The 26,205-nt window shown below is 34.8% G+C and overlaps 1 protein-coding gene across 12 annotated transcripts in view; it reads right to left on the bottom strand.

Moving 5' to 3' along the window:
• ULK4 (unc-51 like kinase 4) overlaps window positions 1-26,205 on the bottom strand; it is a 217,325-nt gene that overhangs the window by 86,971 nt on the left and 104,149 nt on the right. For 11 of the 12 annotated variants that reach the window (XM_079299920.1, XM_079299912.1, XM_079299915.1 and 8 more), the window contains one exon: window positions 901-1,006. In XM_079299920.1, the coding sequence (XP_079156046.1) occupies window positions 901-1,006 (106 nt within the window). Of the gene's footprint in view, window positions 1-900; window positions 1,007-24,736; window positions 25,028-26,205 lie in introns of those variants that run through there. The other variant, XM_079299914.1, reaches the window with a different exon arrangement.

The following is a 26,205-nucleotide window of genomic DNA, read 5'->3' as shown; positions in this document are numbered from 1 at the left end:
TTGCTACATGTCACTCACCCATTCATGATAAACAGAAAAAATGCTATCAAAATGTATGTGCTTAAACAAGCTTGTAATTTATATAGATTTCCAATAGCAGAAACCTTTTTTCAGAACCAAATTTTCAAATAAAATGAGCTTAGATTATAAAATCATGGAATCATAGAACATTTTGGGTTGGAAAGGACCTTTAAAGATCATCTAGTCCAAACCTCTTGCAATAAGCAGGGACATCTGCAGCTAGGTCAGATTGCTCAGAACCCTGTTCTGCCTGACCATGAAGACTCTCAAGGATGGGGCATCCACACAATCTCCTGGCAACTTATGCCTGGAGAGTGGTTGGATTTTTTATTATCCAACGTAGGTGGTAAACATTGGTTGGAGGTTTTATTACCCAGCTTAGGTGGTAAACATTTCATGAAGACATGCAATGGTTCATATACTAAGACTTCATGGTCAGTTTGGTTTCCACCCCATTAGTCTACATCACTGGACTGGAACAGAAGCTATTTCTTTAAAATGTGCACAAATATTGTACAACTTATCCTTTCACAGGTTTAACCAGTGAGAAAAGGAAGTCTCTCCATACTCTGCATTGTTATGATCCGAACTTTAGCCTATGCCTTTTTTCCCAAGCTATTTTTCAGGCATAATGTAATTTTCAGTTAGCAATTCTTATGTAAGCACATGTTCTTGGAAGAACAACTTTTTAAAAGCTAAATTTGTAAAAAATTGGTAAGGAAGGAAGAGGAAGTGACAAGGAGGACATCAGTTACACTGTGATTATCTAACAACCACTACAAAACCTAAATAAATAGAAGTTTAGTTTCACAGAGTACCAGATACTACAGACTGGGAAACACTTGAGAATAAAGGAGAATAAAGATAAAAATGACATACCTTGTTCAAAGAGTATCATCATGTTCATATTTTTGTTAGCAACGATATTATTCAGTAAGGCAATTAGAGTTTGCATTGTATTCCCTAGTATACTGTCCTGGTATCTCTGCAAAAAAAAAAAAAAAAAACCAAAAAAAAAAAACCAGTAAAAAAAAAAATCTAAAATCTAATATTCCTTTTGCAAGGTTAGAAGACTATTACCTTAAAAAATGTGCAATTAAAGCAATTAAAGCAATCTCTTAAAATTCAATATTTAAAACACTGTAAGCCAGCCAAATATCTTAGTAGATGACATCAATTTCAGGGACCCTGATCTACAACCTTAGATAAGAACTTCTCCTATGTTTTTTTAAACTAAAACAATTATTATCTTGGTCTAAAATGTTAGGACTTTAAAAAATGGCATAGAACTTTATCAGCCTAATCTCTGTATAGTCATAACTGGAAATATTTCCATTTGTATGATATTTATTTTATTAATGGCATTATTGTTACTCTTTTAAGCCTCAGGTTGATAACCTTACCATAAGTCTATTTGTTGTTTTTCTTTGTATACATTCATAATTTCACAGACATATTAAAGACCTATGACTGCATTGAATTGCATCACATTTTTAATGTCTTTCTTATGTTTGATGATTGCTTCAGTGATTTTTCACAATTGTTGAGACTACACTGAGAAGAGGAAGGCAGCAAGGTTTATAAAGAAATACATTTTCTTCAGTTATATTCACTACACTTGAACACTCAGGCTGAAAAGAGTGGATAAGGCAATGCAATCAATATGCATTTATATAGACACTAGGGATAGTAATAACTAAGATAACTTCCAAAATGCCAAAATAGGACAAGCCTTGACAAATCTTGAGTTTAGATATAAACATAAGCCTAAATACTTTTCAAATCTCCCTGGAAGGTTCAGGAAATATTTTGTCCAATTTTCAGACTCAAAGCCAAATAAATACATATATCCAAAGTGAAAATACCATCTAAGAAAAAATTACCATGTTTCACGCATTGCAGGAAGTTACATGCACTTAGGCAACTTCCACAAGTCCCTTTTCCAGCAAATCTCTCAGTATATTGGTATTGCTCAACTACTTCACTGCCACAGAATACACCATTTATTAGGGTCCATCTCCTGCCCGACTGTAGGCAATTGAAAAAAAATTTGAAGTTGAATATGATGAAACTTGTCTGAAGTTAAAAATTTCAGATGACAAAAATCACTTAAGTTCTTGAATGCAAGGGAGCACTTTCTGTTTCTGCACTAAAAAAATAAAATGCATTATTTCCTACAAATATCATGAAATATATATGTTAAGATATAATACATTAAAAGAAAATTAAACATACACAGCCTCCTATTCAACTTCATGTTATATGAATTTTCTATTCATAGTAAAGTGCTCTAAAATAGATTGTAAGGAAAAGAGACAAAGAAAATGCCTCACAGCCTTTTGAGGAACTGTAGTTTTCTAACCAAGCCTTAAAAATATATATCCAAGAGCTCTTAAATTATATTTACTTTATATAGCATTTTGAGATGTTATTTGTGATTTCCATACAGAACACAATAAATATCTGTTCCTCTAAAAGTATGAAATACAGCCTGGTATATTCAAAAGGAAAGTTGGAAAGTATAAACACCAGATTCCTCATAGGTAAGGTAACCAATATCGAAAACAGACACCATAAAGCCATGGCACTAAAAACAAATTTGAAGTTATTTTACTACAGATAGCTGAAGGATAAGAAAAACATCACTTTCAAAGATAAACAATGTGTTTCTCTCATAGTCTACCATCACAATATCTCACTAATTCTCCTAAAGAACACCTAGAAAACAATACATTAAACAGCAAGAATGACTATTTCCACTACTGAGGATAATGATACACACACTGAGAAAATAAAATTAACAAAAGCAAAAAAAATCCCCAAATGTCAAAACAAGAGCTGACTCAAATATTTATTTTGCAAGTACAATATTTCTATTATTGCTTCATATATTTGAAGTAAACACCTTCTAGTAAAATTTCCCTTTCAGATATGCAATTAGAAGAGAAGTTGTTAGTTGCTTATGATAACAGTTCTTTCACATTCACCAGGTTAGCTACATTTCAGTGAAGCCCCTTTTGCTTTTAATGGACATCAATTGCACTTTGCAACCCTCTGCTGAATGACCAACGCTGATGTTTTTACTTATATCAAAGCATAAATAACAAAACTTATTCTAAATACATATTAATTAGAATTTAAGATAAAATGCAGATATATTGAAGAAGGAAAATGGTATCTTAATAACTCAATAATCATAAAAATTATATACTCAGCTGTACTAGTAGTGACTTAACATATGTTCCATGATGGGTTTTGACAAGATATTAGGTCCCAAGAAGCTACAGGTATGCTTTACTTACCTAAGCCATCACTGATTGCTGTTAGACTCAATTTTAGAGGTCTAAATAGAAATATTTAACTTCATAATCTATCAAAGAGTAAAGCTGATCTAATTTGAGTGCACAGCACCACTGACTGTGGACATTTAATGAACAGTACACTTGACAGCTTTAATAAAATATAGCATTTGCCAGCATAGATAATTAGAATTGAAGCAGTAAAATTCTAGTGTTTGGCAACACAGATGAAACAACTTCATTAAAATGTACAGCTTTGGCGAATGAAAGGCAGGAAAGCACTGGACCCTGAAGAATCAGCCTTCTCAAAACTAATTGCTTCAGTGCTTAAAAAGGACAGCTATGAAATACCAAGGGCATAACAAGGAAATACTAGTATTAAAAAAAAGAAACCACAGCAGATAAATCAAGCTTTTCAAATAGGACTGAACTGTATTTAGGCCATTAAACTTTTCATTTTAATTTTGAAAGGTTGTACTTTCACAAAATAAATCAGTTGAAGCATTTATTTAAGCCAGTTAGGTAAAAGGGTGTGAATTAGCAAAGAGGGAGTAGGAATCTTGGCAAGATACTATGGCTAAAGCTGCCTTTTCTCTTCCTTTACGGGGATTAGATCTTAGAACAGTATTAGGCAAATAACAGTATTTTAATTACATTTTAGATAACAAAAGAGATTGCACTTGTGATAAGAGGTTTGCAATTTGAGAGACATCACATATGTCTCCTACTTATGCATCTAAGAACCCAGAAGAGAAAGTCCTAAATGCTATGTTTACAGATACGCTGTAATTAAATCTTACACTACATACCACAGTAGTCCTGCTCATTCAATATAATCAGAGAGCTTAAACTACACTTTCCTTCTCAAGCTTATATACGATCTATGAACACAAGTTAGGTAAGTAAGGCGACATAAGAAGCTAGAGGCTTGATTTTTCATACTAAATCCATTGAAAAAAGAAAATTAGAGAAATTAACAATATTCAAATTATATTTATTAAAATACGGCATTCTTGTCTGATGATTTTTTGTCACGGTATAGTTAAGATTAAAGAAAACATTGATGTCAACAAGGACCTCTTTATAGGAACATAGTTTAAGATTGCATTCAACCTAGCTTATTTTGATTTGCTATTGCTTTGTTTATGAAACAGGGGATCTGAACCTTTTCTACCTGGTTAATTTAATCTTTAATATTTTGTGGCTTTTCATTCATAAAACCAATTATGCACAAACCGAAAGCATGTAAATATGGATCTCTAACATTAAGGTAACACTATTTTCATTATTAATTATCTGAATCAGAAGTAAACACAGTCATATATCTTACTACTCTGCTTTTCAAAAATCAGACTTTTTCAAAAGTACAGTTCTACCAGAACTAATATTTCCATCGGGGAATGGTCACACAAAAAGGAGCAACTACTGATCTGACAACCAATTTCTAGAATGACTGTGCTTTTCAAATGTATCACAACAGTGACATATTCAGTTCACACACAAAGACTTTAGGTCTTGCAACTTTCACAGAAATTCCTGCTGAAATACTGAAAAATAAAGAGCATCTGTTTTCTTAGTCGATATGTGATTAGGCAAATAAAGGGGAAGAGTAGTGATTTTGAAGGATTAACTAAGCCAACAGAAAACAGCAGAATTAGTCTTTGATTTTGTTCTAATACCCACTGCAGCAGGCAATGTAAAATCTCCCAATCTTACATTCACTGTAACAGATGAATTGCAAAGCAATTCAACAGCAGCTCTTAAAATAGAGTAACATTTCTGCTTTCTACAAAATTGTACCTAAATTTCTAGCAGTGATGAAACATTGAAGCTTATCCTTTTGCACCTAAAAATCTTAGCGAAAGAACTCCACCCTCATGGAAAATTTTCTTTACCGTCAACAGAGGGAGTCTCAGTAGGCTCCTGTCTCAAGCACAGTCAGGCACTTTCACAGAGAGGACAGACAGAAGCAATTTCATATAAAAACAAATTTCCCCACTACCTAGAAAAAAGTAGTAAAGCAAATTAGCCTCCTGAGGATTAAAACTATTCATTGTAAATAACACTGAAGTTTCCCAAAAAAGAAACTCAACTGAAGAGACAGTATGGAAAAAAAACTATACAACTATCTCACTCTGGAGAATTAAACTTCCTGATATCAATGAAGATCCAGTATTCTGGAAGAATTCATTCTGGTATGTTCTGAAGCAATGAAACTCTACAATTAATAGATACCACCATATCAGTAACTTCAAATTTACTCATAAATCTGTAGATGCTTTGGAGAATCTCAAGAAGCAGTGAAGCATTTGAACTGCAAAATCACTTAGAAACCGCAAATGTTATGCCAAAAATTAACTAAAATATCCACTTATCAGACTTGCATTTCCAGCATTCATTAAAAGCTTCTTCTTAAAGAATTCAGACTGACAGATAACAATCAGTGGGCATCTTTTTTTCTACATGGATTTTGCCTTGATGCCAAAGACACTTTGCTACCACAAGAAAATTAAGTCTCCTATACTCCGTGTTCATTAATCCATCATCAGCTGTTAAGGAATGGGTCTCTATCTTTTTCCCCTCAGAACCTACTCCCATATCCATAGCTAACTAGTTGCTAAAGTAGTATTTAAAAGCAAATACTGATAATGACTCAGCTTCTGCTACCTACTGAGGTGTGCAAGATTGGGACTGAAAAGCCTTTCCTGACATTTTCTGTAACTGAAAAAAATCCTGACAAAAGAATGATCAGAGGAAAAGCTATGCTTCTAAAAAGAAGTAAAAAGGATAGAAAAAAATATCCAGTGTCCCTCTTAATCTCAAACTGAATGTTTTATTCTTTGTACTCACAGACTTCCTTAAAATTCAGTGGTGTTGGTGAAAAAGGTGTTGAATAAGAAGCCATGGGCTGACAGAGACATACAGGGAAATTGAACCTGTCTGAATGAGGAAAGAATTATTTTCTCTACCACAATTTAGTTGGGTTGGGAGATATATTCAAGCTGTCAAAAGTGGCAGAAGAAACACATTTACATGTTTAATATTTTTTACTTTACTCCTTGGTTTATGCCTTCTACCCTCAAAATACTATTTAGTTTGAAAAGCATTGTTTTTTACCACACATTCACATTTACTCAATCTGTAATTGCAACAGAGAAAGATAACTAGTTTATTCAAGTTACATTAAACTTGAAAACAATAAAGGACTGTCAAATCAAAAGGAAATGTATGCTGAATCTTCTGTTGCCAGGATCATGGTATAGTCTGATTATATTTGGCACCTCCAAAATACATCATTCCTCAATTTCTATTATTATTTATTTCAGTGATTATTTAAGTAGCTGATTACTAGTCTGAGAGAAACTAGGAAATTCTCTTCATATTTTATATCTCTTTTTTTGAAGTCAGTCTGTAAATCTCACTTGTGGACACCTGTTCATAGAGATTTTGCAAGTTCCCAAGGGACATGAATGTAGAAAATAAGCATACTCAACAACTAGAATCCACCAGCTATCAATCTACTCTGCTCAAAGGACACATACTACTATGCATGGATGTCCTAGGAAACTCATCTTCCATCCTTTCCTCATTCAAGTTACTCCTAGTGTAGCTACATGTGTTAGCTGGTACCAAGGTACCAAACCACATGGCAGGAAATGGGAGCACTGTCAATATTCCTCAGTGAACAGACGGGCAGGAATGCTAGAAAGTAACACAGCCAGGATTATTATCCCATGAGAGAGAGAGCACTTCTTTCATGTTTCTGTTCTGGGCTTAGACAGACAATCAATTTTGCTCTAAGCAAACTATATTCCTACTAGGACACTAAGCAGTCAGGGCAAGAGAAATTATGAACTGATTGCTGCAAATGAAAACTCTACATTGCAAAACACTGTATTTATTAAGTGTAAAAAAACCTAATAAATAAGTCTATTAATGACTACAGTGGTCATTGTGGTGTTATACTCAATAAATTATATCTCTTAAACAATAAGGTTGTTTGCTTAGTATTGAAATTCATGTGTACTCTAAAGAAATACCATATGGAGATTTTATTTGGAATGATTTTTCTGTGCTTAATATCCATGGTCACAATGAGACAATTCATGATTGATTCAACACTTAAATTATAACAACTTTTAAATGACTAATCTTGTCCCTTTCTTCTGACTTTGCAAAAGATTACAGAATTGGGTATCTGCTCCATTTTAATATCTTTGTTTCTGGATGACTAAACACTGAAAAAAAGCAGAATGCATAATAGACTAACATATGTGTTGGGTTTGTTGGTTTGGGTTTTTTTTATCAGTTAATTAAGGACCATGGACATTAGCAAATTTTTACCATAATCACACTATTAAATACAAACCAGAAAACAAAAATATTTTTAGTATGTTACAGTATCTTTGTGAACTACAGGAATGGAGTTTATGGGCAAACTATCTCTGTAAAGTTTCTTCTTCCATAAATTAGTGGTATATGATCTTTATTCTAAATTCTATCTCAAGTTAATGTTCCTGATAAACAGTATGTGGATTACACAAACACACTTTCATACCCCATGCATCACAGTGTTATCTTGGCACTTATTCAAGAACTTGAAGATGAATGCATTTGCTTCTTATGCCAGGCTGTGGATATGAATTCCAAGAATAAAAGGAGTGGAGCTGGAGTCAGAGGTCTGAACAGAATTGAACTATGATAGTGGAGCAAGGTTAGAATTCAGAGTAGTCCTAACTCTGTGCACCACAGTGATTAAAACTCTCCTGAGTGTAAGTGGATTTGATACACATATTTAAGGTAAATAAGACTTGAAGCATTTGTTACCTCTCTTAATGTCAGTTTACAAACATAACTGTTTTTATAATCCAGGTCTACAATACAATACAGTGTTTACATAGCCATCAAAAGCTTCATCTCTTTCTGAGGAAAAAGGAAATTAGTCTGGTATTAAGAGCCATGTTTGAATACATTTGGAAGGAGCAGTTGGCATTCAAAGCCAGAGAACTTCTCAGCTGGAACAAACAATAATAAAAAAAGAAACATAGCAAAAGAAAGTACAGTTGCTTATTCTATGTAAATACAACACTCTTTCTCTTGTAGACACAACAGGAAGGAAATCTACTCTTATCCAAAAATCTCCCACAGACATCCAAAACACTGATCAGCTTAACCTGGTATCCAACAAACAAGCCACCAACACCATTCCCTAATTAAATTCTGTACAAGATTAACATAATTTTGATTTTTTTTAACATAATTTATTACTGTTTACCAGAAGAAACCGGATGCAGTCAAGATGAAAAATTAAAAAGACCAGGAAAATAAATCTAGAGACCACAAAGAGAGAATTTCAAGTTTAAATAACGATTGCTTAAATTTTTCCAGGATATTGCTGCTGTTTCCAGACTCTACAGTAGAGTTGGCTTTCATATTAGCTATGCCTGTGGCACCAGAACCAAAGACACTGTATATATCTTGGTTATATTGGTCTGGGACATAAGTAGCATTTTTTTTATTACATTGTGATTTTCATTCTTTTATTTGTTTTCTTCCTGCATTGCATTTAATTCTTATTTTATCTGTACCTGTGACACTACAAAGAGTAATCATGATGTTCACTTTAAGTAGGTCATATTTCAGGTACATACATTTCAGAAACATACTTATGAAGTGACAGCACCATTTTAGCTTTATAAAATACTAACAGCATGAATACAATGTCAGTCCCAGGAATTATTTATCTTCCAGCCACAGGAATTCACTGATATTAAAAGATAACTGTTCCCTTAGCCAGCAACAGTCTGATGATGCTAGGCCACAGAACAGCATCTGAAAGGGAGTTGATGAGAAACAAGTAAAATGGAGAAAGAAATGACAGCTAACAAGAATAGCAATAATAGTAATTATTGTTACTCAAAATATGCTTACAATATGAGTTTTATAATACATTTTTATGCTCTAATAGATTATTATTCTTGTGAATTTAAGACGAGATCTAAGTAAAAGAGATATAGATTGCATATAAGAAATAGATTGTTTGCAACAAAGGTGCTGAAACACTGGCACAGGTTTCCTAGGAAAAGTTATGGATGCCCCATCCCTCTTAACTGTTCCAGGGCTGGTTGGACAGGGCTTTGAGCAAACTGGTCTAGTGAATGACATCCCTGCCCAGGGCAGGGGGGTTGGAACAAAATGATGGTTAAAGATTTTTTCCTACCGAAACTATTCTATGATTCTCTGATTTGGTTCTTAACACTCAGAATATTAATCTAAGAAGAAAGACAAAAAAAATTAATTGCTCCACTGAGTATATAAATCAGAATATAGCAAAATGAATTTTGGACTAGCCTTAGTCATGCTGCCATGGTGGCAATCTCAATAGCACCAGGCAGTAGACAGCTTGAAAAATTTACAGTCATCCAGCACTACAGGGTCACCTGATACCCCCTGAAGCACTCTATGCATCTGCGTGGCACAAATCAAGCACCACTTCTGAAAAATCCTACTCTCATCTATTCTAAAGCCAATTCTTACCTGGCAAAGAAAAGCAATGGCACAACTTACAATTTAAAAGCTTAACTCACATTTACAAGAACACAAGGAAAGGAAACCAATTCTGCTTTTCATAAACATTATCAGATAGAAACAGTATCAAAAGCTATGACTTGGAAAAACGTATACCTCTTGCTACTAAATATGATACCATGTTTAATTTGTATCATTTTCATCAGAAATTAATGGATGGTTCAAAGACAATCAGAAATTGATAAGTTCAGCAAAATAGAGGGCTCTTCTAAGCAACACCTATTTCTTTCTCAAAGAAGAGGAAGTTACACTGCATTTTGTTATTACTATTATTAAGGTAATATTAAACAGCACTTTTCTTTCTGCACATCTTTCCAGGGTAATCTGCAAATAATTTATTATAGTTTTCTTTGTCTATCTCTTGCCCCAAGTCATTTCTATTTAAATACCTACATACTGATTCAAGAAATCAACTTTAAGAATACAGACTTGAAAATTGCTATAGTTTACAAATGTAAATTCTAGTCAATGACACATATACATTCAGTCATCAACATGTAGGGCATAGCTTCGAACCAAATATTCCTGATTTTCATCACTGTTAAGGCAATTATTGCCTGGAAACACAGGAGATTCCAGTGCCTTCAGAGTGTAACAAAGTGCCTTCAATCCCCTAAAGAGTGAGGGCTTTTTTGTTCTTGTTGAAATAGCTTATTTCAGTAGCAAACAGGCACAAAATGATTATATTAGAACTTATACCTATTGCTTTATAAGGAGGACAGAATCCATTAAATATGTACATACAGACACATGAATATACATACACACACATTTTCTCATAAAGTATTTCAACTATGACATACAGAATTCAAATGAAACTATTCTAGCAATGTTGAGAAATAGATGATTTGAGACTCTATGGTGTTTCAGAATGGAGCTAGACTTTCAATTTCCTTAAATGTTTAAGACTTCAAACAAACATTCCCAGGATGCACTGACACACTTGCTAGGTTATCACACCACCTGTATCCCACAGTGGTTCGCTATCTTATGAAAAATATAGAGGACTTAGGTTCTTTCATTTCTCCTCATTTTTAGTCCAAGTCCAGATTGTCAGTAGGCTCTGGGCCAAGGAAAATCTGGCATATACAAACTGAAGCAACTTCAGTATGAGATGGTAAGAGATGTTAGATGGTAAGACCCTCAGTAGTCAAAATGCTTATTTAGAGCTTCAGAAACCCAGAGTCAGCCATTTCCTCTAGGGTGATTTTGAACTTGGATCTGCACATGGGCCCTTCCCCTAAAGCAGTCCTGATCGACATGCCACTGGATACCCTGATATCTGTCTATCTCCTCTGCCTTTCATGCAATTGTGCACAGAAACTTCATCCTGAACAAAAGAAGCTTTTCTCAGGGAAACATGCATCCAACTTGGAATAACATAATGAAACACTGAAACAACCCCTGTATTTCCTCCTTTAAACAAAAGACTGAAATTCTGAAAACAAATGGAGCCATGATCACTGAATCACAGAATATTCTGAAGCGGAAAGGACCCACAAGGCTCACTGAGTCAAACTCTGAAGTGAATGGCCCATACAGGGTTCAACCCCACAACCTTGGTGCTCTGGCCAAGTGAACTGATCAGCAAGGTTGTGCTGCTCTACCCAAGCTGTCTAGCAGCAAAGAGCAGCTTTATACTCATATGAATTCATAATCTGAAAAGGAGTTGGATATTTTTAGATCAAAGTAGCATTTTGATGCTAAGAGAGAGGCATAAAATATCAAGAACTGAATTTAATAACACTAGAGGCCAGATAGAAATTCTAGCCCATATGTGGTGGCCCACAATGTGTCATTGTACTGTAAAATGAAAGAATAAAGAAAAATAATAAAAAATAAACCAAAACCCAACTAAAAATCCCTCCAAAAACCAAACCAAAAAAAAGCCCACAAAAACCTGAAGAATTATAGCACTGGACTAAGACAGCATAGAAACATATCTTATATGAAGAAATTAAAATATGAACTTCGTTAGATCACAGAATCCTAGTAATAACTAAATTAAAATTTTTAAATACTCATAATAAGCCACCTCCCAATTATTAGGGAGCTATATTAGTCTTTTACTTCATTTCATTCAATCTGTACTCCTTGAACAGTTATTCATACTGAAAAATGTGTACAATAGATGTGAGGGAATAAAAGGATCAAAGAGGAAAACAGCTAAAATATATCTGAAAGGCAGGTAACAGAAATTTTACAAAAGCCAGGGAGAGGAGACTAGAGTATCATTAGCCATTTTCATATCCTAATGGAACATGCAAGTTTCAGTCTGTTACTAAGAGTGGGTCCATGGCGAAGAGCCCAAATGAGGTCTGAGAAAGCATAATGTACCTTTAATGATTGAAATAGCAAGAAAATTAAATCTAATCATGTTTCATTAAGCATACTTTAGCTCCCATTTTTACTAAATTATTCTATTATGATTCCCCAACTGTCTGTTGAAATAACCTTTTACAGCAATCTAATTCACCATCATAAACAAGTCTCATTTCTCACAATGAAGCCCCCTGGGATTAGTGAGAGGAGATGGAAAATCTAAACCTTGCCAATCCTGTAGCCACTAAGGTAACCACTCAGGGAGACAAAGATTTTTGTTTTCCTATTTGTGGCTGAGATCATTAAGATATAATTAGAAATGTATTCATGAGTATCAGAGTGTCTGTTATGGAGATACCATTTGCCCAACAAGGATCCTCTATACTAGTCTTTAATAAGCACAGGAGCAGGCATAATCCCCACTTCACTCTCTGGAGAGTTCTGCATTAAATGGACTGCATTAGACATCCCTCTCACTCCCTGCTTTTTAATGGAATCTTATACATGCATGCACTATTTTCCAGACTCCATTATTACCATCAAAACTGCTAGTCTGTTTGCTTTCAGCAATATGCTCCTGCCGTGCCATCCAGATGTGAGCCCTAAAGACAGCTACGTGAAGGGAATTTAAATCCTGCTCCAGAATTTGAAACAGGGCAAGCAAATGTAGAACTTGAGAATATACAGTACGAAATGGATTGTTTACAGAATAATCCTTGGCTCTCTGCAGCAATGTAAGGAGCTATCAGTCCTCATTAGTAAAATGAATGAAATATGCACCAAGGAGAAATTTTGCACTTTACTCCAATAGGTAACTGAGAGAAATCTGTTTTGGAAAGACTTTGTAAAGACGTTAATTATTGCCAAACTGCATATCAAATAACATGAGACAGCAACAGAAAACTAAAAGCAATGTCACCCTCTAAACAGTGCTTAACTATCTGCCACAGGGATCAATTTGGGGCCCTCAGACTGCAGAGTGTAAACTGTAAGTCACCCTATTGAGCACCACAATGTTTGAACAGGTTATAAAGACTATTTGGTAGTCAGGAGTTTAAAAGGAACCCAGTATATGAAATAGAACTTTGCTTCCTGTACCCATATGATAAGTAAAGAAATACTTGATCAAAACATCCAGTGGGCAGAAACTGAACCTTGTAATATAAACAGGGGACTCAAAAGAGAAGTAAGAGGAAAGAAAAAAAATTACCAAAATTTCAGCTATTTTTGAGATTATTCTAAATTGTAATTGTAACCAGAAAGTTACAGTAGGTAAACTAAGATTATGTTGTGGTAGGCTTAATCTTTTTGCATACATATAGCTAATGAATCTACCTTAGCAAAGTAATGATTTTTAAGCTTGCCTATAAAAACACTTTACCAAACAAAATATATTTAGAAACTAAGCCTTTACTACAATGACTAAATGACTACAGTTAAAAACAGAAAGTAAAAAGTAGAACATTAAGATTTAAATTGTTTTGCTTTGTGGAAGACTGACATTCTAAAATCTAATTATCACCCTGCAATACAAACTCTTCAGGAAGACATCAACACAATGAATAAAGAAAACACAACTGAAGCCAAACCAGACAAATTTCTAGATAAATGATCAGAGTTCTAATGCATAATGTGGAAACCTCTGCCAGCCAGAAACCATTCACGGACATTCAATATTCTTTTACAAACTCTATTGTGAAGCACACAATAGCTAGTACCTTAGTCATCAGAATGCAGCTGGTCAATAAAGGTACAATCAGCAACTGCCACATTCCTATCCCAATATTTATTTCGACGAGATTAAGAGATGTACCTCAGCTGTTTGACAGAACAGTGATAATGTCACAATCAAATTTTGTTCACAAGATCAATAAGCCTTACTCTGAAAAACATCCATCCATGATTTACTTCAATATATATTTTCCCTTAAATGCTTTCTCTTTGTCTTCACATTTACATTAGCAGGAACAGTAAATTAGCAATTTGCTCTTAATAAGCCTGATAAACACGAAGTGTGGACAAAGTGAGATTTTCCATTAATATTGCTTCTACAGCAAAAATAAATAAATTTTTAAATGTAGACATAATCACCTTGGGTGAACATTGATGGTGATTCCTTTCTGTACTACCCATTTAAATTTTTTCATAAAATTCAAAGAAACTCTGGTATAGTCGTGAATTCTCCCCACAACTTGATAGTTAAAGGTCACAGAGGACACACTTTGGTACTAGACTTGTGAAGTCTCATGTTAGAAACAATCTATCTTTCTGCAGCACCTGCCTTTCACACATTTGCATTGTGGTGCTATATCCCTCCTCTTCCATAGGTCTCCACGTGCCCCTCAGCTGCAGCTGTGACCCAGGGAGTGAGGCAGGAGAGAGGGAATGCTGCAGCACTGCACTGCAGCCAGCAGGCACTGACAGCCCTCTTGGCTTCCCCAGGTGTTCCACCGCTCCCTCTTCTGCTGCTCACAATCAACTGTCACAGAACCCTTGGCACCATTCTTCTTTTTTACATGACACAATACAGTATGAAGAACACTTACAATGTCACAAAGACTTTGAGACTGCTAACAAATAATCTGAGATTGTCACACACACATGTATATATGACTATTTCAAAATTATAATCTATGGGAAAATAACTAAATAAACAAAAAAAAGTTTCCAAGATGTGGGCACTGAAAGACTGTGAGAATAGGAAAAAAGCTTAAAGAATGGGAGGTGAGATTTATCAGACACTGATAAAAGTGTAGGAGGATGAACAAAAAAAGATAAAGAATTCGATTTGTTTAATCTTATTCACAGCAGAACCAGTTAGCAATGTAGAAGATTAACTACTTTAGTTGCATTGCTTAAATTAAAATATAGGAGAAAGGCAGTAAATGTTATGAACTTTTGGAGGAAAGGGGTGTGACAAAAACAAGATGGATTCTGAAGATGATGATGCTAGTTAAATCTCTATTTAAAAAAAAAAAAGAAAACAAAAACCAAAAAGCCAAAATTATCTCTTTACCCATCCCAAATCATGTCTCAAATATTTTTCCCCTAAGTGGGAAAATTGTCTAGTTATAATGACTGAGTGATGCTTTGATGCAATAAAAATTCTGCAAAAATGTGCTATGTTAAACATTGACAACTTGAAACTTGTTCATAAACAGTGGCTAAATATGAATTCTTAAAGAACATTCAGACTTCTTTGTGAATTCCCCAAATTACTGTTCATTTTTAACTCCAAAGCCAACCAAAGAAACAGCACAAACTGAAAATCAACCTCATAACTCAGAGTTGTGTATTTTTAACTAGCTAATTTCTCTAAGAAACAACTTGCTTCAGAAAACAAGTCTATCTGTTTAAGTCATAAAAAATTAAACTAGTTTTTCATATAAAAATGGGAGTAGTAAGACAAATTTCTTCAGCCATGAACTAAAATCTCACAATACAGAAAGGTTCTCATGCATTCATTTGTAATATATAAAGCACAAATCTGACTCAGTTCAAATAGGTCTACCTACCCTAACAACATATCTAAAATACTTGGCAACAGAAGAAGCCCTACATGACAGGCATACTGAACACTTTCCTCAGCCTCCAGGAATTCACAGCCAAAGACTTTGAGCCAGAATTAGATTTTATACACATAATAGCTTTCCATGGATTTTTGTTCCATTAATTTGGTCTATTCTTTAATTCAAGTAAACTGAGGATGCCATGGTGCAGAGCTGAAAGCTGAACATAACCTTACAGAAATTGACTTTTTGTCAATTTTTCAAATGTCAACTGCAAGCTTTCTTTATTTCTTATAGTACAGATCTTTTGTGAGTACCTGACTCACTCATATATGGTACATATATGTAAATATCACACTTGCCAAACACCTTCCAGATTAAAGCATACAGAAGGATAATCTCTTTCACAGTGGCCATTTCAGACTTTTGACAATCTCAGTTTTTTTTCTTTACGCTATTTGCAGTTCTACCACAAACATTTGGAGATGGGGAACACAAAATCCACACATGGAATAACAAGCACAATGTTTCTCTGCCTACCACTGCAATACTTCCTCTTACAACGAATAACATTTCAGTGTGTTTTCCAGATCAGGACAAAGGATTAACAGATGTTTTTATCAGACTGTGTTTCTGTCTAACCACAATATCTCATTCCTGAGTGATAATGGCAACACATCTTGCATCACTGCATATGTAGAGCTGTGACTGTAGACAGCAGTCTCACATTGTGTAATACACACATACAGGTTTCATATCTGCTTTGAAAAGGAGTGCAAATTAAACTGAAAGTGACTAGTATTAGGTGTCAAAAAAACTTGAGAGGATTTTAATTACATGAATAATCACAAGATCCTGAAGGTTATCCACAAAAATTCCATCAAAAAAGGTTCAAATCAGGTGTGATGAAATAATATGTGAATGCTGAACAGCTTTATGACTACAAATAGAACTAAACTAAAACCAACCCAACCAAATACTGTGGAAGAGGAGAAAAACCTTGCTTTAGAATCTCTGCACTGTGAACTTTTTAAGTTCTTAAAGGAGTGTGCTTGCTGAAAAAGTGAGAGGTAGAGAACATAAGCACCAATTATGTTTCTGTCCAAGCCTTAAGGATATCTGTGGTGGTGGTCAGTCCAGACCTCTCACTCCTACTGCTGTTGGTGAAATCCATCACTAAGGAACATAAACTCAATACCCTTCTGCCTTAAGTTCCCAAGACTGAGAGACTGATCTGTCATCTAAAATGAAATTCCTGATAAAATGTTCAGTGAGCATGGAAAAAGGTTATAAACTCTTCCTTCAGGCTGGACTGGGGAAACAATAACAGAATTATTCCTGATAGAAGGGGCTAGAAAGAGCAAAGTACTATAAAATGAAGAATTGAAGAATTTTTATTAAAGTTTTCTATCAATATAAAGGGACAAATAAAAGAAAAATTATTTCCCTATCAGGGTAAACAATAATGTTCCATACTTGAAGAAGTTTGGGGATTTTTTACACATGATTATTCACCTAAATACTATAGAAGTCTTCTTGTTACATATTTCAAATATTCTACAAATCTGTCCTAAAGCTCATAGAGTTTAAAAAAAAAAAGTCTTAGTTAACATTTAAGTAAACCTGTTTTCCAAGAAATAAAATCTAATAACATCAGCTCTATCTGTTAAGTGGGAAGCTGAAGTTAGCATGTTCCCTTAAAGGTCAGAGCTGCACTGTTTGTAAGTAAAAATATAATCATTAGAAAAAAAATTCCACAATAATATTCAAGATACTCAATCTCATAAAAAAAAATATTTAGAACACTGCTAAAAACCACAAGGCTTATATTTCAGGTAATAAATGAATTTCATAAATGTCCTAGTGTATTAAGAGACAAAAGAAGTTGGCAGAAACTCAGTGACTTTATACACCCATCCATTCAACCCTGACCTACAGTCTGCCTTGGATTTGGTTCATAAAACACCACCCTCCCTCATGCAGTATAAAATGTAGATGGCTCAGCTAGAGAAGAATTGGGAGTGAAGCCAAGCCAGCTGAATAAGCATTTCCACTTCAATCCATCCACTTTGCTTACTTAAAGGTCAAAGCATATTAGGAAGCAGGAAAAAGATGAAGACCTCAGAAACCCAAACTCACCTGAAAGACAGTGACATAGATCCTAGCCTAGAGGAGTTAATGTATCTAAGTACACATAAGACTCAGTGTATGGTGGCTACCATGCTAGGAGATAACGTGGGGTAATTTTTGTTCAGTTGGTTGATTTTTCGGGAGATGGACTGGACTGGACAATCAAATCACAAAATAATATATGGTAGAAGGTGCCTCTGCAGTTCTCCAGTCTAGCTGGCTGCTTGGCTCAGGCTGCACACAGTCTCCAAGCATGGAGTTATTACAACTTCCCTCACCTCTTATTCCAGTGTTTGACCACCCAGTCCATAGAAAAAAGTTTCTTTCTATATCAAGCTGAAATGTCCCATCTTCCAGCTTGTATTCATCCTGTTGTCCCTCCATGGTGCACTACTAAGTCAAGTCTGGCTTCATCTTCTCTGTACTGTACCATGAGGCAGCTACAGGCAGGTACAAGATCCCCCCAAGATTCTTTGCAAAGGTTGTATGAAACTTATTCTCTCATCCTCTCCATGTGTGCCATACCCCTGCTTACTACAAGATGCTGAAGTTTCAGGGCAAGCACTATTACATCTGTTACAATATATTTTAATCTTTTTTTCTGAACACAGTATTTGAGAACTATGTATTTCAAACAAGTTTAGCCTTCCAAGAATAACTAACTTTTAAGAGTTGTTCAGAATAACCACTATTACCGCATTTGTAACTGAAGGGGTTTAAGGGAAATGCCAACTACCAGCATCCAACAATGTCCAAAGGACAACAGGCAATCCTCTAAATACAGGACAAACCTAGTGGATTTGAGCAACAGCCAAGGGCCAATAACAGAATACAATAATAAGCAGATGCTCTACCCTTTGTAGGTGAAGAGACCTTTAAAACAACTGTTGTGTTGGATCTTAAATCATACCTGAAGGGATCATTCTGTACTTCATACCATAACTCTGGATAAATATTATAGTTAGTCATTAATTGCTTTGAACAGAGCTTAAACTGCATCATCACCATGCATCCCTGCAGAACCTTCTTTGTCCCAATCAACAGAAGATACAAAAAGACCAGAGACTCCAGATGGACTCTAGGTCACTTTGGAGCAACACTGTGAAATGTACTTGGGATGGTCAGAGCTCTGAGACAAAAAGTTTCATACAAGCTTTGCAAAGAAATCTTAGATGATTCATGTGATAAATACATGGATCTGCCATGCAAGGAACAACAGTGATCATTACTTTGTAACATTTTTTTCTTTGAAATTGCGAATATATTTTCTTTCAAAAAACAACTTGTAAGATCCTATACCTTAATACACAAAATAACTACCCACTCTGGACTACTGTAAAAACATTTATGAAAAAACCCACCTTCACAAAACCAGTATGTTTGCTTGCTTATTGAAGACCAGTGATAAATAACATGAAGAGCGAGATCAAAGAAATGCAAAACAGTCACAACATCATAAAACTCAGAATTGTGTTCTAGTATCAGCAGTAATCATGGTCACAATTTTTGCAAAGTACAGATAGCTATGCATATGCACTCCACTACCTGTTTGTGATTTTCTTATCCAATATGTTATAGCTAGCTCTAAAATCCTGCTACAGTCTTTTAGATTAATATTCATTATCTGTACAATTTTCAACTTTTAGGACAGGATAAATAAATAACTACAAACAAGCACATAAGAATATTGTTTATACATGAGTTTTCTTACATCCCTTAGCACTGCACATAAAATAAAATAAAAAAATAGCTAGTAGCATACACACCAAAATATTACTATCTAGCATTAGAAAGCAATTCCTTTAAGATGTAAATGGCTGAATTTTGTTCCTATACAAGAACATAATGTTGTCACAAATGCTGTGGACTCAATTTTTCTCTCAGAAGTCATGCTCCAGGTGATTTAGTAAGTAATTTTCCAGATAAGAAAGAGTGTGATAGAAAGATATGTTTCAGAATCACTTTTTTTTTTTTAACCCATTTTATTATGCAGAATATCAATTTATACTCTTAAAATTATTTAAGGGATGGCTCTGCTTCCTCTCACTTCTTTCTCCATCAGCAATCCTACTGGGACATACAGCAATCCTACTCAGACATACAGTTATAAAATAGGCTGCCCATATTGACTTAGTGCTTCTCCTAACAAAATCTGAATACCTTCTAAATATAAACCTTCATGAATTCATCTTAATGAATTAACCTTAATGAATTTACCTTAATGAATTCATCTTCCCTACATTCTTGTGATGTACATTTTTAGCTTAGACATTACCTTACTGTAAAAAAAAAAATCATTAAAGAATTTTGTTTGAATAAGGTACAGTTGGGACCTTAAACAGGCTTAGTTTCAGAATGATAAGAACCAATTGCTAAGTTTTCTCAGAGTGAAGGTGTTCATCAGACATCCAAAGGGCAGAAGCACAAAAAGCATATGATGAAAAAGAGGGCTTGTATACTTTTCCCAGGGTCCAGACCAGCAGCAGGAATAGGAAACAGTTCTCTAATTTCTCTCACTACTCTGTCAACAAGACCATTCTTCATCCCACAAACTATGTACTTCAAGTTTTCAGTTTTTTCATTAACCTGTTCTAAAACATTTATAACAAATACACATTTAACTACTTCAAAAAAAAAAAAGAAAGTTGAATTAAAGACAGCCAAAATTATTTGACTCAAGGAACCCTACAAGAAAGGCTAAAAATCAGCTATGAATACCATTCAAAAAAATCAATATCAAACCCCTAACAACAATAATTTTCTCAATGTGATGGATGGAAAGTAAATAATTTCATCTCTGCTTAAAGTTGGCAGCTGTTAGCCTGGAGTTAAACATCTTCATGAATTGCTGCTACACACTGACTGCAGCACAGACAACTCTTAAGCTCTGTGGTTGTAGCAAATGAACTGAAAGTCTGGCATACATCACAATGATATTGAAAAAGAAAAATGTTTCTTCCATCATTTGCAAGAAAATGCCTCTGCAAAGGGAACTTTTGTTCCCTTATCTTATCTCTGGGGAACAAAGCACTGGAGAGCACCACTATGGAAAGGGACCTTGAGTCCTGGTTGATGGCAAGTTGAATATGAGTCAGCAGTGCCCTGGGAGCCAGAAGGGCCAACCTGGGGTGTCCTGGGGGGCATCAGGGACAGCATCGCCAGCTGGGCAAGGGAGGGGATTGTCCCACTCAGCTCTGCACTGGGACAGCCTCACCCTGAGTGCTGTGGGCAGGTTTGGGCACTACAAGAGAACATCAAACTATTAAAGTGTGTCCAGAAAGGGGTGAATAAGACGGTGCAAGGCCTCAAGGGCAAGACCTACAAGGAGCACATGAGGCCACTTAGCTTGTTCAGCTTGGAGGAGAAAAGGCTCAGGGGAGACCTCATCACAGTCTATGACTTCCTCAAGTGAGGCAGCAGAGGTGGGAGGTTGATCTCTCTCTGGTCACCATCAACAAGAGGAAATGGAATGGAGCTGCATCAGGGGAAGTTCAGATTGGACATTAGGAAAAGATTCTTCACTGAGAACGTGGCTGGGCACTGGAAGAGGCTCTCCAGGGAAGAACAATGCCTGACAGAGTTCAAGGAGCATCTGGACAACATTCTTATTTATATGATAACTACGACAGTTGTAAAGGAAGCAGGAGTTGGACACTATGAGTCTTACTAGTCCCTTCCAACTGCAGACAATCTATGGTTCTGGGATTGCTTTATCCATATGCGAAACCACTGCATATCACATGACAACATCTGAGGAAAGGAATCAAATGTCATGGGTAGTAGTTATTAATCACAATCAGAAATAGTTTTTATACCAAGCATTTTGGCTTCTAATAGTGTTGCTGTCATCTGTTAAGAATACAATTGTTACACATGAATAACTATTAGGAATTCATTCCATGTACAGTGTTAATAATTGGAGAGATCAGTTGACCATAACAGATTACCAACCCAATTCAGCACTAATCAAACATGCATATGTATAAACACTTCCTCAGAAACTCCTGACTTAAAGATCACTAAAACAAAAGAAAAAATCTGTTTCTGAAAATAAAACTTCCTATCAGTAGGGTTCTCCTTCCTGCTAAAAAATTCTCAGGAGAGCTCCACTTAGACATGTTTATTTCCAGGAGTACAAATTCAGATGTCCAGCCTTATCCCTTTTAAGTATACAATATTTTCAAGTCACAATTTAAAAGAGATAAGTAGTCTCAGGAATCTTGTCCTTAAACTGAAAGTACTTAAGCAAGTTAACAGGGTAACAAAAAATTCTAACATTTCTACCAGATGAGCCATATCATATTATAAGCCTGGAAAACTGGAAGTTAACATACTGTACCCTACTGCCTTTTTTAAGTCTTCTTTGGTCTATAGAAAAAACCCTATTAATTTGATATTGCATTAAAAAGAAAATAAATATAATACCTTACTGAATGTTGATACAAGACTTCAATGCTTTGGTAATAAATTTGTCTGTTTAGAAAGGACACTCATTGGTGAAGTGTTCTACTCACAGTAAATTTTACACTTGAACTCTATTTATCTTCTTTAAATGATATCTAGTAATTTTTTCTCATTCCAAATACATAAATTCTAAGATAGTTCAACACATTTTCACTAGTTTTTCCTAAACTCATCTTTGGATATTGAATGTCTTTCAAAACCAGCAATTATTTTGCTTTATAATCTACCCATTAAAATAGGGTTTTGGCATTTTCACTTTCAGAAATCCTCATAGATTACATTCCTAACCTGTCACAGCCATTTTTAATATGCTGCCAGTGCATACAATTTGACTATTAAATATAGGAGATTTGAGGAAGTGTGCATACTTTAAAGAAAGACAAAAAAAAATAGAGATATTAATTATGAATACACTTAAGGTTTCTAACTAGAACTAATGTCCATCCTGTAGAAGCCATAAAAATCACTCCTAGAATCTAATTTCAGATACCTTATAAATGCAGGTTTTCCCTAACAGCAGTAATGAACTGGTGAAGTACACCAAAAAGAGACATTACATTGAATGTTTTCATAACAGGATTGAAAATACAGAGAGAAATAGGAATACCACACACAAGGGTATTAAAATAAATAGTATTTCCTGATCTTTAAAAGCCATATAAACTAAGCATTCCTAGATACCTCTGTGTTGGTTTTTGTACTAGAGAGCTGATTCTAAATTAAGGGTTGATATACCTGCAGACTAGAGCAAGATACCCAGAGCAATCAATCAGCTTTACTCTTCTCATGCAAGCACAGAGCTGAACGCTTTAAAGTCAAAGCTCAATTACAAAATAGAAGACCAGGGGCCCATTCACACTAAATGGTAGAGCTTTTACTATTTGCCAGATTTACTATCCTAATTTTCTCCAGCTGATGAGTTCCACAGTATAAGCTTGTACTTTACAGAATATAAGAGAAAGAGTCTCCTAGTCTTTTGTTTCAAGTACTCATCTTGGAGCATAAGCTTATGAGTATTTGCAAGTTAGAAACATTTTTCCCATTCTTTCAGAAAACCAACAAGATGTGCACCACACTGGACTAGGAGGTGCTTTCTTTAACAGACACAAGTAAACTAACGCTTCAAATGCTGCAGTAATGTCTGATCCATGTTCCTCTATACTTATCATCCATGTCGCTGCCAGACAGCAAAATACCTCTACATCTTCCCTCAAATGATATATGACTGTAATCTCTCACTAGGAAATAGAAACCCAGCAAAAGAGGAATGATGAGGCTCTTCTTTTCCCTCTCCAGTGTTTTTCTTCTCCATTGTTATAGTACTTTCACAGGTAAGACTGGCCATAAAACAACAATTATTTCTAAATCATTCTAAGTGGATGGTTTCGTTACTTTAACTGAATCACAAGGAGTAGCATCTCTGACTATAACCATTTCCTGTGGCCCTTTCCTCCTATTAAAATTCAAAAGGAAATACAGAATCCAACCATTGCTTCTACTTGGATGCCATGCAACTTCTTTATCTAGTTATACACGGCTGTGTATCCTCTACCTAGACAAAATTTCCACAAAATTGTTAGCTTTCTTGAAAAGAAGTTGTTACACAAGAAAGCTGGTGTGGCTTGTTTCTTCTTTTAAAGTACATGTTTATCTATTTTTTTCTATAACTATTACAATATTTCTTTCAATTATGCTTAGTTCATATCCTCCCCCTTAGTGATAAATGTAATACCGAACTCTATTTTCAACTGCAATTACAACAAAGTGAGCAAAGCACACCTTCTAAAAGGACTACAGACTGCCCTATAAAAATGATTTTGAAGCAGTTTTTGAGTGCTCAAGCATAGGTTGACTGCAGTCTATCAAAAACATGACTAGTTTATGATCCTCCAATTTAAGGTGTCCAATACAGCCATCCCAAAACACACACGGACAGCATAAAATTTCAAACTCATAAAATTTCAAACTAGGAAAAATAAACAAAAATATATGAACAGGACAAAGGAAAATCTATTTTGTATTTTCATACTAAGAGCTTTCCACTGTATTTGAAGGAAAATACTTTAAAATATGTAATTTTAAAATTAATTTTAATTACTTCATAAATGTAAACAGAAGAAGTGTTAAGAATAGAATGACAGTATAAATAAAACAATCACAGTATTTGAATCTTTAAAATAGACTGTGTAGTTTAGACATGAAGACACTATCTACTATTGATCATATTTAATAATAATATATAATTTCTAAATACAGTAATATTCAGTCTTATTATAAAGTAATTTTTATTGAAAGAATATGCCTTTGACTTTAACTGGCTGTTAAGATAATTTGAAAAAAAAAAAAAAACCCAGGAAAAACTGGTGTCTCTGATAATATGCTGGTGTGACTAAATGCTACACCAGAACTTTTAATAGGATAAGCACAGAATTGACTACTGGGCTTTAAAAACAGGGTAGCACTGAACTCCTAATCACAAGCATCATTACCTTTAGTTTTAAAACTTTGCAGCAGAAAAATAGAATTTCACCAACTACACAGAATTTCTTTTCTATGCAACAGCTTACATTCAGGTAACACTAAATGAAGACCAGGTAATATCTGTGATGTTACCCTTTTAAAAGTAACATAACACAGAAAATAACATTTATGCCAACTTCATTGCTTGCTACTCAGCAAAATCTTGGTAGCAACCTAAAATAAAAATAGCCATAGTTTGCAAAAATGGCAGTAAAACATTTCCAAATCCCTTATCAACCTCATTCCAGCATTATAACATAAAAATCAAAAACAGTATTCTGTATATCATAAACTGATATTGAAGGCAGATGAAATAGGTTTGACAGTGCAAAATATATTAGAAACACAATACTAAGGATGCAGGAGTAAAAGGCAGCAAGAAAGTAAAACATGAAATATATCCCACTTTTCTTGCTACAACCCCTCTTTCACCAACAGCAGCATTTCATATTTACACCTTATATCAACCCAATTTTTGGCATTATTTACAAAATCATGGAATTTGGCTCATTATATTTAAACTTGCTCAAGGGAAGTTTGCCCCTTTTAATTTTTTCATTTAGTGATGTCAGCTTTCCTTTTGCTTTTCAATCCCTTACTGTCCTGAAAATGCTTGTAAATTGTCAACATATCTCTCCATTTTTCCACAGATGCACATCACTACATTTTCACTGACCACATTAGACATTATTTTAAGATTAATGTCTACTCATATTGCAGTCATACCTTCATACTGCCTTGTAGGACTAGTAATAATCTACATAACCACTAGCACCAGGCATCTGAGATCTGATGAAATTAATTTGCATTCAGCTAAACCATAAAATTCGCCTCTGAAGTCCTGTGATGAAAAACTGTACTCAGGTTTTTCACACACTCACAAACCACATCATTAATGGGCATTTCCTAAATGAAACTGAGTATTGAGAGATGAATGAATGTAGAGGGTTTCCAAAGGAACTGGAACTCTATTTAGAGCCTCTTACTAACTAGCTCAGTGACTAAACCCTAGTTCAGGTGAAGATAAATTCTGGCTATTCTCTCAGAACAACTTTTTAGGTAGACAGTAAGATTTTTTTCACTGATCCAATTCTTTTTTGCTTGGCAACTATAGCATTTACTAAATTGCAGTCATAATTGACATGAAAGGATACTTTTCATATTCTTTGGCTGAATTTAGAGATCTAAGTGGTGCAGAGAGATGACAGAGGATAAAAACCTTACTAAATCTCAGTGTTACTGCTTAGACCAGAACACTGCATAGTGTGCAGTGTAAGAGCTAGTATAACTCTACACTGATGAGCAGTGAAAACCAGTCATATTAAAACTTTTTTTCTTGTGAACTGCTCAGT

Source organism: Erithacus rubecula (genome assembly GCF_903797595.1).
Source record: "Erithacus rubecula genome assembly, chromosome: 3".
In the NCBI taxonomy this organism is placed as follows: Eukaryota; Metazoa; Chordata; class Aves; order Passeriformes; family Muscicapidae; genus Erithacus; species Erithacus rubecula.
Note: the sequence above shows the minus strand (reverse complement) of the source record. Positions and strands in the feature narration are given on the sequence as shown.